The sequence below is a fragment of the Vigna umbellata genome, chromosome 5 (assembly GCF_029865625.1).
Source record: "Vigna umbellata cultivar VRB3 chromosome 5, Vumbellata_1.0, whole genome shotgun sequence".
In the NCBI taxonomy this organism is placed as follows: Eukaryota; Viridiplantae; Streptophyta; class Magnoliopsida; order Fabales; family Fabaceae; genus Vigna; species Vigna umbellata.
Window position 1 is genome coordinate 17,589,356 of NC_142169.1, and position 12,557 is coordinate 17,601,912.

At 30.8% G+C, this 12,557-nt stretch overlaps 1 protein-coding gene across 1 annotated transcript; it reads left to right on the plus strand.

Annotated features, from left to right (window-relative positions):
* Window positions 1-9,207: 9,207 nt before the first annotated feature.
* LOC124831523 (acyltransferase GLAUCE-like) lies at window positions 9,208-12,238 on the plus strand. Its single transcript, XM_047305537.2, has 2 exons — window positions 9,208-9,659; window positions 11,351-12,238. Exons 1-2 carry the CDS (start codon window positions 9,222-9,224, stop codon window positions 12,230-12,232), a joined length of 1,320 nt encoding a protein of 439 aa, XP_047161493.2. The 5' UTR covers window positions 9,208-9,221; the 3' UTR covers window positions 12,233-12,238.
* Window positions 12,239-12,557: the final 319 nt, after the last annotated feature.

The window sequence follows — 12,557 nt, forward strand, 5'->3', positions numbered from 1 at the left end:
TAAAGACCGAGACCACCGACAGCGACTATAGATACCACGTTAAGAAATGAACTTTAAGCCTAATTCAATCTCAAAAAACCGACTTTTGAGGCGAGGTGTGCACTCATATATATATATATATATATATATATATATATATATATATATATATATATATATATATATATATATATATATATATATATATATATTCTAAATTGGTTTTATCTCTAGTTGACATGGGACTTGTAAAATATTATCAAAGCAAAATGTGATTTGTACATCACGCGACTATCATTTTATTCAAGATTAAAACAAAATATAACTTCCATAAGTCATAATTTGTGCACAAAATATATGTATAAAAGCAAAACATAATTCTTTTATGTGTAATAGACTATGAACAAAAACTTATGTGTATCAAAGCGTGAATAATAACTTATCAGATTATAGATAAACACTTATGTGTATCAGAGTGGAAATAAGCATAAATAACCAAATTCTTTTATTCTTGTATATGAGAAAAAAAAATTCATACATGTATCAAGGCACAAATCTTAGCTCTAAGTCATACACCAGAATATGTTATTTAAGGATATGTATATCAGAGCAAGACAAAGCATATCAGACATGAATTTTTCAAGCATAAATATTAATTTATGTATTAGAGCAAACATATATCAAATCATATGTATATCAAAGCAAACACTTTGTAGGATTCAAGGAATGTTTTATATTTAGATAGAAATATACTCCCACTGATTCTAACAATCTATTAATGTTTATATCAAAGTAATCAATCATTCAATCAATATCATGTTAGAGTAATCACCAATGTAATCAAGACAAGCACATCAAGGCATAAGATCATTTGTGCTTATCAAGCAAGTATGGATTTGTGACTTCTATAAGTCAACATCATCAGATAAAAACTATTGTGAAGCAAGGAAATATATGACCATTAATGAATTATGAAGAATCCAAAGTAATTATTCAAAGAATTAATTACAAAAATGAAATATGATGCATGCATGCAGAGTTTCCAAAGTTTAACATATTCTTCTTCCCCTTATTTGATAAACATCAAGAAAGGGAGAAGAGACAATCACTGCCCAAAGAAGCTTATCAAATAACACTCAACAAAATACTGCATATAGAGAACCATCTAAGGAAAGAAAATGTTTTTCAAAATATATCACCTAATAGACAATACAAGTAACAAACAACTAAATGTCTAAAAGGTCAACTAACCACAAAAAGAATCTTATTGAGAGAAGCGTCTCTTTGTGACTCAAACAACGTCTTTATCTAAGTAGAAGTCTTATGAAACAAATGTTAAACGATATTTTGGAAAACATATGAAAACATCTAATCAATAGAATGTCTAAGGAAAAAGTCTAAAGCATTACTCAGATTAGTGCTAAGTGATAGGGAACCTCTAATAAGAGTATCCTAACATCTAAGCATTATAAAAAATTTAAAAAATATTTAAAGCAATAAGCGTTTAATGAAGATAACATCTAAAACCAAGTTTATATAAGTAATGTTTTCTCAATCAGGTTGTCTAAATAAATTAGAAAATCATAAACAACATCTGATAGAAAGTATCTCTCTTTGAAATCATATGGTAGACTATATTGTACAAAAAGGTATCTTTGTGCTTGCATGTTTTGTTCTCGTTATCTATGCAGGAAATGACAACACAAAGCTTTATCAAAAAACTCTAAACAAAGAGACATTGAGAAACATGGATACCTATTCAAGGACACTAATCTAGAAGGATCGTACAAGTTATCTTTGTGAAAAAGCACTATTGGCCTACACAATATACTTGAGTTTGATCAAGCTACCTAATAAGGGAAATAAAGCCTATTCTAAAATCAACTCTTTATCCAATGGTCATCTCTCAAGAAAGCCTATATAAAGAAGATTAACTGAAGAAAAGGGGTTGTTGAAGAAGATATGAAAATATGTGAGAAATGTGAAAGAAAAAAAGAGAGTAAGCTCAAGAAAGATTATAGAATATCAACTGTACTCTATCCCAATTCTTATATCGTCTGATGATCTTTAACCCAAAGAAAAATGATGAAAGTAAGCTCAAGTAAAGAAAAACAAAGAAAAACAAAGAAAAAACTATCAACATATCTCACTTTCAATTACATCTTCAAGCCTATGGTATTTGAATCTTTCATAATGAAAGGAAAAGTAGAAGCAGAAGACAAAAGAGAAGAGAAGAAAAGAGATAAGGAACTTCATGAGCTTATATCATCTAATTCTCTTCAATATAAGAGAAGGAGTCTCATGAGTTCACAAATTGTTTTATATTGTATTAATCCTTTCCATGAGAACTTATACAATTTGTAATTGTAATCAAACACTAATTGTGTTTGTATTGAAACATTTGTACTAAATTTGTGTACTAGGCAGGTTAAACTAGGGAACTAGTTTGGTTGACAATACTTATGTTTTAGGAGTGGTAATACTTAAAAACCAAGAGTAGGTAAACTCGAACTAGTCATGTTGACTAGGTGAACCAGTAGTGGTGTAGGAATACTCGAACTAGTCGTATTGACTGGGTCAACCAGGAGTGGTGTAAGAATACTCAGACTAGTCATGTTGACTAAGGGAACCAAAAGTGGTGTAAGAATACTCATACTAGTCGTGTTGACTAGGGAAACCAATAGTGGTTTATAATATTCGGACTAGTCAGGACTGACTAGGGAACCAGAAGTGATAAAAATACTTGTAACCGAGCTAAACGTGTTGTAATATTTGGTAAGATTAAAAGAACCCCTTAAGAGTTTTTAAAGAAGAACTGGACATAACTCAGGTTGAGTAAACCAGTATAAAAATTATGCTTTATTGTTTTCATTCTTTCAAAACTTTATTAAATTTTCTTTGACATCGTATGAAAAATATCTTTATCCTTCGAAAACTCATTAGACACCCTTTACAAAAAGTTTTAGAAAAGACTCCTATATATTTCATTATAACGTTAAACACATTTTCATCAAACATTGTTTATAACATTTTATATAAGCTTATCATAAATGATTCGCTTATGTCGTTAGACACTATTTTTAGCAAAGATATCCTTCATACAATTTAATCAATAAAAGCTATTTTCTTAAGTATTCATTTGTTAAAAAGTCTTATTTAAATAATACTTGTATTACCATCTTTATAATAGGTTGGATATAAGTATATTTATGGACATAATCTATTTAAATAATACGCTCTAACTAGTTTTCTTAGTGACACTTAAATGTAATTATATGATTTACACTACCTTTATATATTAATAAGTTGATTAAATATATGTATGACTACACACATCATTATAAATTTATTATTTAATACTTTTAAAATTATTTAAATACAAAATCTTAAAAACGTAATTTTAAGAATATGTAATCCGACGTGTCATCTTATATTGTATGTTATTATTTAAAATAACTCTAATAAATGAATCTTAAAAACTCGTATATATATGGATAAATAAATTTTAAAATATTTTATCTAAATATATTGTTTAGTATTTATAAACCATTTAAATATAACAAACTTAGAAAATAATTTTTTTAAAATATATGTATGACTGCATAGTCATCTTATATACAATCCTTAATAATTTAAAAATAATTCATGTATAATAATATTTTATTTAAATATGTACTTCTCTACAATATTACCCTGTATACTAATTCGTGGTTTTGAGTTACAAGTCTCTCATTACTGTCTTATATTGTAAATATATAACGTGAATTATATAAAATATAAAACTTTGTTAATATACTAAAAAATATTAAAAAAATTATAAATAACAATTCTCACAGATATTTTTACATATAATTACGTAACTTTGGTTTTTCATTAATGTAACAATAAGGTCAATTCTTATTAGATCAAATAAAATGCTTTTATAATTTTTTAGAAAAACTAATTAGTTAAAAATAATTTAATATTATATATATATTTATTTAATTTTAGGAAAAAAATTAAATATAAAAGGATTTATATTAAATTTGCACATTTATTTAAAAAGTAATAATCCTAGAGCGAATGTCATGGGTGCTCACAACTGTGCATAATAGATTTCTAAATCTAAATTTAATTTCAAAGACTGTATTTTTTTAATTTCTTTTATAATTTTCATCAACAAACTATCTACCGTAAAATCCGGAAAAATGTAATAATTAGGGAATAAAAATGGTTTTGAAATTTGAGTATTTTATTTGATAATTGATGTTTAATGTTTACATGATTCTTAGAGTTATAATTGATATGTTAATTATTTTATGTTATTATTAATAAAGTGCAATATATGATTGAAATGTTGATAATTGGGTGATTTGTGTATGTGATATTATTAATGTGATGTGCTACTTGTTAATGGAAGGATGATTTAAGATTGAATAAGCGTGGGTTAAATTCTAGGGAGGAAGGGAGTTAAGGAAAACTTTTATTTTATTTGTATTTTTGCTTAGGAGGAAAATGATCTATTACCTTTATTTAATTGGTGTAGAAATTAAATTAGGAGGTGTAGGAAGTAAAAGGGTGTGAATTAAATAAAATAAAATAAAAAGGTAGATAATGAACTTGAGATAAAACGAAGATAAAGATTTAGATATATTTGGTTTTTAAAATATATTATTATGAGTGAGGAAATATTAGAGATAGAGTTGGGTTGATTTATAAATGTTAAGATATAGAGAGAGGGGTGATATTAATGTTTTAAAAACCCTATATAGTCTACATCAAAGAAAGAAAATAGAGAAAGAGAGGAGAGTGGTGTTTTGGGAGAATAAGAGAGAGAGACAACAAAAGAAACTCTTAGTGCAAAGGAAGATTGATGGTATTTTGAGGTTGTAGATAAAGCTCTAATATTGGCCAAGGTATAGGGAAACTTACTTTTGTTTTCTTGATTTTCTTGTATGGAAATCCTTATTTTGATACATGTTTATGTGATTATGATTATCTGTTGTTGATGTTGGGTAAGGGCTTGTGTATGTATGATGGTAGGGTTTATATAATGTTTGTGTTACGTTTTTCCTATGAAAGTATGTATGTTTTGTGTTGGGTTATCCCATAATAGTATGTATTGATGCTAAGAGAGAACAAATGTATGTTGTTGGGGGTTTTATCATAAAAATCATATGTTCTAAAGAGTGGTATGATGATCATTTTGGGTTTATTTTGGGTTATAATCTACATAATGATGGGTTTCGGTTGATTCAAGTGATGTAATGGATGTATTAGGGTTTGTTCATAAGAGTATATAAGGTTTGAATATATGCATGATGTACTGTATATGTTTCATTGTGATTTAAGGTTGATGTATGTGTATTTTGAACACTTGAATTCTATCCAAGATGTTTCTCCTTTCGGTAATAATCGATTATCATTAGTTATAGTCAATTATTTAGACATTGGTTATGAGTTGTGTTGCGAGAGTAATCGATTATCTGGGATGATAATCAATTATCCCTTCATGTGTGACAAATTTAGGAATTTCTACTCATATAATTGATTATCTTAAGTGAGAATCGATTATCACAGTGTATTTTGTGTAAAAATGGTTGTTTTGAGAATAATCGGCTATCACTTATGGTAATAGATTATTCCAGAGTAATTTTACTAGAAAAGTGCATTTTGATGAAGAATGAAAGTGGATCAAGCTTGAGGAGTTATGGAATGTGATAATAATCAGAGAATGAGATTAGTGGTTATGTTTAGGGTCAGTTTTGACTTGTGGTTGAGATTGAAGCATGAGTGGTGTTGGGGTGTACCTGAGTATGTGGTTGATTAGCATGAAAGAGGAGGATAGATCTACTAGCTATACCTAGTAAATCTTGGTTCTATTTGCGGATAGATGCTTCCTTTTGCCTTGTGTGAATAGGAAGGGTTGTTTAAGTATTGAACATTCCTTGTGTAGGGGTGATGGTGGTTTCCTTGTTCTTGTGTGGCATGTTTACATGTTCTTTAGCTGGATGGCGGGATTACTCAAGCATATTTGTATGAGAAGCTACAAATTGGTTTGTGGGAGTGGCTACAAGCGGGTGAGGTAAGGTATAAAGTGAGATTGACTCTTTCCACTATGGTGATCATGGTATGATGATGCTCGTAGTGTTGTACATGACTAGGATAATCATGATGGTTGTTAGAAGTGGGCTTTAAGCCTAACTCAACCCCACAAAACAGGCTTGTAAGGTGAGGTTTGCACCTCACTTATATATTATAATTTGGCCTTATCTCTAGTCGATGTGGGACTTCCAACACATCCCTTTCACGCCGAGGTATAAACATCTCGTGCGTGATAGTAGAAATTGGATGGTCCGATAACGGTCCGATAGCGGGTGGAATAGAAGAATAGAATGCCCACTTAGAACTCGCTAGAATAGGCTCTAACCATGGCTCTGATACCATATTAGAAAGTGGATTTTAAGCCTAACTCAACCCCACAAAACCGGCTTGTAAGGTGAGGTTTGCACCTCACTTATATATTATAATTTGGCCTTATCTCTAGTCGATGTGAGACTTCCAACAATGGTGGTGTATTTATGATGATGATCATGAATTTGTGGTGCTCTAGGTGATGCTATGTTGATAGTAGTGTTACTATGATGGCTATGCTAAATGGTTAGCACATGTGTTAATGAGTGGATAGAACAAGGGTTTATGTGTGAGATGTTAGTAATGACATCAAGGGCCGAGGAATCAAGGATCGGGGATTGAGAGTAATTCATTGTGATTAAGTTGTTATGCTAGAAGATTAAGAATATTATAGTTATTACCATTGGGTATGGGGTGGTTTATGGTTGATATATATATTCAATGTGTTTATATCTTATTATTATGATGATTATTTTATCTATCTTATTATTATGAGCTTACCCCATACGTGTTTGTGTTTGTGTGTTGTGAACGAAATTATCAACGATAATCGTATAATGTGTTATACGTGAGTAGATGATGTTGCACATGGTGCTGAAGCATGATAGATTCGAGAGATGACAAAAAACAAACTCATGATTTTTAATGAAAGCTATTTTTGTTAAATTTAAAACAATATGTTGGAGTTATTTTTATTTATTCATTATTTCCATTATTTGAATAATGTAATTGGACAAGTCTTTCGAAACTAATATATTTTGAATAATTCATGGATGTTTAAATGTTATCGTTTTGAAAAATTCGTTTCCGTGTTATATGAAAGTTTTGAAATGTATGGTTTTAAATAACCCGTGACACTCTAGAAATTGAGGAGTTACATTCTTTGTCTTTAACATAAACTAAACAATTATCATCACGTTATTCTAGAGTTATTTATCAACAAATACTTTTTCATATAATTTCTTTGTAAATAAGAATAGAAAAAAGTGTAAACAAATACTAAAAAAATGGATGAGATTTATACTCCTGTTTTACTAGATAAAAGAAATAAACATTTTTTTTCTTAATTATTCGGGTAGTCCCCACTTTCGAGGAATCGTGTTTATTTGGTCTATGTTTTTAAAACCGTGTCAATTTCTTCTTAAATGTGTTAATGTACATTAATCAATGTCCATTGTGTTAATTTTCCAAAAACGGTATCAACTATGTGGTGATGTTACAAGACATGTTTACAACGAGTCAAAATGTGTAAATGTATTGTGGAATGATGTTCTTCACATGTCCTTTTAATGGAGAAGTTTGTAGCTTGCCCTAAGTGAAGCTTGAACACCAAATGAAGTTTGAAGTTTGGCCTAGTCTCCATTGTGCTCTTTTTTTTGTTGCGAGTTGCTTCATGAAGTGTGTTCCCGAATAGGTGCAATGTCATGCAATCAGTGTTGTTCGTCTTGCTCATGGGGGACACACATAATCATATATATTCAATACATACGCACCTTCGATCTTCAATGGAACCTACTATGCTGTAAAAGAAAGTTTGATTTTCCACTTTCACTTGATCGTTAATGAAATCCCCAATTTCGGTTCTCTTATTCGTAGTTGGAATCCCCAATTGGTAAAGGTTCACTAACTATTTGTTTTTTCTAAACTCTAACCCCAGTTTTTCACTCCAAAAGGCCTAAAATAGACACACAATCATATATATTCAACCCATACGGACCTTCAATCTCTAATGGAACCCACTTCACTGTCAAAAAAAGCTTGATTTTTCACTTTCACTTTGCCATCAATGAAATCTCCAAAAAATCTTCTTTTCTTCACAGTTGGAATCCCTAATTCGCAAACTTTCATCGACTAATTTTTTTCCTAAACCCTAATCCCAAATTTTCATATCAAAAAGCCCAAAGTAGATACAGACAATCATATATATTCAAGACACATGCACCTTCAATCTTCAATTGGATACCACTTCACTATCAAAGAAAACTCAATTTTGCACTCACTTTATCATTAATGAAATCCTCAATTTCCTTTCTTTTTCGCTGTTGGAATCTCAAGTGTTCACGGATTAATTTTTTTATAAACCTTAATCTCAAATTTCTATATCCTAAAGCTCTTACCCTCTATGGGCAGAAAACAAATGTTACCACACCACAAAATTCTCATCCTAGCATGGCTAATAAGTCAATATTAAATATTTAAATACCGCAAACAAAAATAAGCTTAACTAATGCATACTAACGCGTATGAAAACTAAACTTACTATTTTTTTTTTAAAGCAGAGAACAAATAAACACACCAGGAAGCATTGTTTAAATAGAACCTAATATAATGATGATTTTCGACTAAAGTCTCTTCTCATAATATTATGAGACTGTCATAATGATGAAAGACCCTTCAATTATTTTATTTTAGTTATATATTCTACAAATAATAATATAATATTAATAATAAAATAAATAATAGAGTAATAATATTTTAAAAATAAAACATTTTAAAAATAATTTATTTTATTTTACTTGTTTCCAATTTAATAACTTTCATTTTATTGTACTTCATTTACTTTTAAACTTATCTATTTTTTCGGCTTCAGCGTTTTTCCTTTGTACTTACCAAATACGAAACGCGATAATGATTTTCTGCCATTAGACATGGTTTAACAATCTGAACCTCCGGTGAATTCAATGCTCATAAAAGCACGTTATGGTACATGATGAATGGTGTGCACGTTGCATGCTTCCGCAAAGATGATGCCCACTACGTGTTTGTGTATATATAAGGTCAAGGCCAAAACCACAACACACATACTCACTGCATAAGAACACTACACACTTTGGTTCAGTTTTTCAAACATGGGAACCTCTTGCCTAAAATCTGCATCACTTCTTCATGATCTGAAGGTGACAATCCACAAAACTTCAACCATATTTCCATCCAAAGAAATGGAGAAGAAGTCCTTGTTCCTAACAAACATAGACAGAGTAGTAAACTTTGATGTGGACACGCTTCACTTCTTCGCAGCAAACAAAGCTTTTTCATTCCAAAAGGTGGCTGAGAAGTTGAAGAAGGCCCTGGAGGATGCTCTTGTGCATTATTCCTTCTTAGCCGGAAGGTTGAGACAGAATCCTGAAACCAAGAGATTAGAGATAGATTGCAACGAAAAAGGTGCTGAGTTTGTAGTGGCTTCAAGTAAGCACAAGTTAACTGAGATTGGAGACTTGGCTTATCCCAATCCAGCTTATGCACAATTGGTTCACAAGAGTAAGGATCTTCCACTATGCGCTGTGCAGGTAACTACAGTTTATCTTTGGGTGGCCAAAATGCAACATAGTTTGAATAACTGCAGTTGTTTGCCCTATATGTGTTCGACTTTATTATCATCATATGTATCAAATTGCTACCTTTTATTTAAGAAAACACAAATACTGAGTGAATAGAAAATACTATTATATATTTTTTTAATTAAAAGGTATAATGATGAAAGTGATTTTGGATATATATGATTATATCAGTACTTTATTCAGTTTTGTTTGCATCATCAGCTTTCTTTACCTATTTCAATCCTTCAGAAATTTTTTGTGGGCTCCTGCAATTGTTTCCTTCACTTTTCCTGGAAATAATTTAACAGAAAATATACTTCCTTAGTTAAAATTTTTTTTCAAAATTTTGGTGACTTCAGTATTTATATATATACATATATATAACCTCTAACTTTAATAGGTTAGTCAAATTATATCCTTAATAAGTTCTTATAATCTAACTTTAATAAATCTAACCCATGAATTGTATTAAATATATAATTGAACTAAATTTTATATTTAATGTAAAAACATCATAATTCATATATATTTTCTACATTTTCAAAAATGATATCCTTATGTGTAACTGAACAATGAAGACTAATTTTAAATGGATAATTAATAACTCTAGTTTTTATTAGATGATAAACTGAAACATTCGTACTAAGGAGGAGTTCAATCATTTACTAAAAACGACCAAGGTTTTAACTAATGACAAAGAGGAAATGTGGTTTTCTGAAGGTACGGATACAGTAGGAAATAATACAAAGAAAATCATTTTTTCAGGCTGAAAACAGATTTAAATGATAACAATTGTGGCAATTTAATTTAACTTTATATAAATTAAATATATCTTAATTTCAGTATGGCAGAGTATTATACTATTTCAAAGTTATTAACATCCCCTCTTTTAGGATTGATTTTACGCATAGTATTAGCATCCACTCTTGACAAATTAAATTTTTAAAAGAATAATTTTGATAGTTGATGTCACTATGAAATATTTTAAATAACATTTTGTAGTATATTTGATCATTTCTCTATCTAAACTCATGTCAGTAATTCTTCAATTTTTTTTAACCCTTTATCAAGACGTCGAGAAATAACTACTCTTTCTATCATTTGTATGTCTTCTAAATTTTTATATAAGACTAAATATAGTAATTTTTTTTTTCGTAATAAATAGTTATGAAAATTTTCAATTTTTACATTACATTCATTTTGAATTTTAAACGCAACAAATAAATAAATAAATAAAATGTTTTTAAAAATTTCACAATTAAAATGTAATTAAGAGATTAATTAGACCATGTTGGCCCATACTTGCTAGGTAGCCGAAAAATCAGTCTTGATAATTAAAGATTATATTACATCAACTATATAATTGCTCAAGCATTTGTGGCTTAGTTTTATTTCAATGAAATCACGCATTAAATTTAAAGTAGGACAATCTCCAATGTTCACAGAATTTAGTCCATATAAATCAATCACACTTCAGAAAGAAAATATCAAAAGTATTAATACAATATTGTCTCCCAATATATTATGAAAAACCTAAACGTTAGAAAGTATAACATCACATAAGCCTAATATTCACATCATCATTAAGCATTGAATTTCAAGCACGAGTACAACGTTAAAACAATAATTAATGAATTGATGATGTTACATTCACTTTACAGCTGACATCCTTTGACTGTGGTGGCTTCGCAATGGGCTTCACAACCAGCCACGCAGCCTTTGACGGACTTAGCTTCAAAACCTTCTTGGACAACCTTGCGGCACTGGCTGCTAATAAACCTTTGGCTGTGATACCCTGCCACGACAGGCACCTCCTGGCCGCACGATCACCACCACGTGTAACCTTCCCGAACCCCGAGTTGATCGAACTCGATCAGTCACCAGTTATTGAGTCCAGCGTCTTTGATGCTTCCAAAGAAGAAGTCGACTTTAGGATTTTGAAACTAACCTCAAAAGACATCCTGAGCCTCAAGGAGAAAGCAAAGGGAAGCACCAACGCCAGCAACACCGGGTTTAACGTTATCACCGCCCATATATGGCGGTGCAAGGCCTTATCAGCACCGTATGACCCTGCTGGATCCTCGACCGTACTATTCGCCGTGGACATACGTTCGAAACTGAACCCTCCGTTGCCGGAAGGCTTCGCTGGCAACGCCGTGTTAACGGCATTTGCTTCGGCGAAATACGAGGAGTTGGAGAAGGGTGAGTTTTCAAGGTTGGTGGAGATGGTGAAAGAGGGAGCAGAGAGAATGAGTGATGAGTATGTGAGGTCTGTTATAGACCGGGGAGAGCTGGGTGATGGGTTTCCTCGTGGGGATGTTTTGGTGTCTTCGTGGTGGAGATTAGGGTTTGAAAAGGTGGAGTATCCATGGGGGAAGCCAAAGTATTGTTGCCCTCTGGTGCATCATCGGAAGGATATTATTCTGTTGTTTCCTCCCTTTGGCGCAGGTGGTGATGATGGGATCAACATTATAGTGGCTCTTCCTCCCAAGGAAATGGAAAAATTCGAGAGCCTCTTTCACATGTTCTTGCATTCAGTTTAATCGATGTTTTCTTCATATGGTCATCAACATGTTTAATTATATATATATATATATATATATATATATATATATATATATATATGTATATGTATGGTGCAATAAGTGGTGACCGGAATATTCCGATATATGGATACTTTACTAGTGAGTGGCGATTTTCAGGTGATATGATGGCTGTTCGATCATTTCTTTGTTTCATAAGAATAGATTGAATTTCACCTGCAACTCAGTCCCATGTTAATTCGGTGTACTTTAAATATACAAAATAAAAGGGTTTTCTACCTCTTTTCTTTATATATTATTTGTTAGGAGTTAAATACAAAAAGAA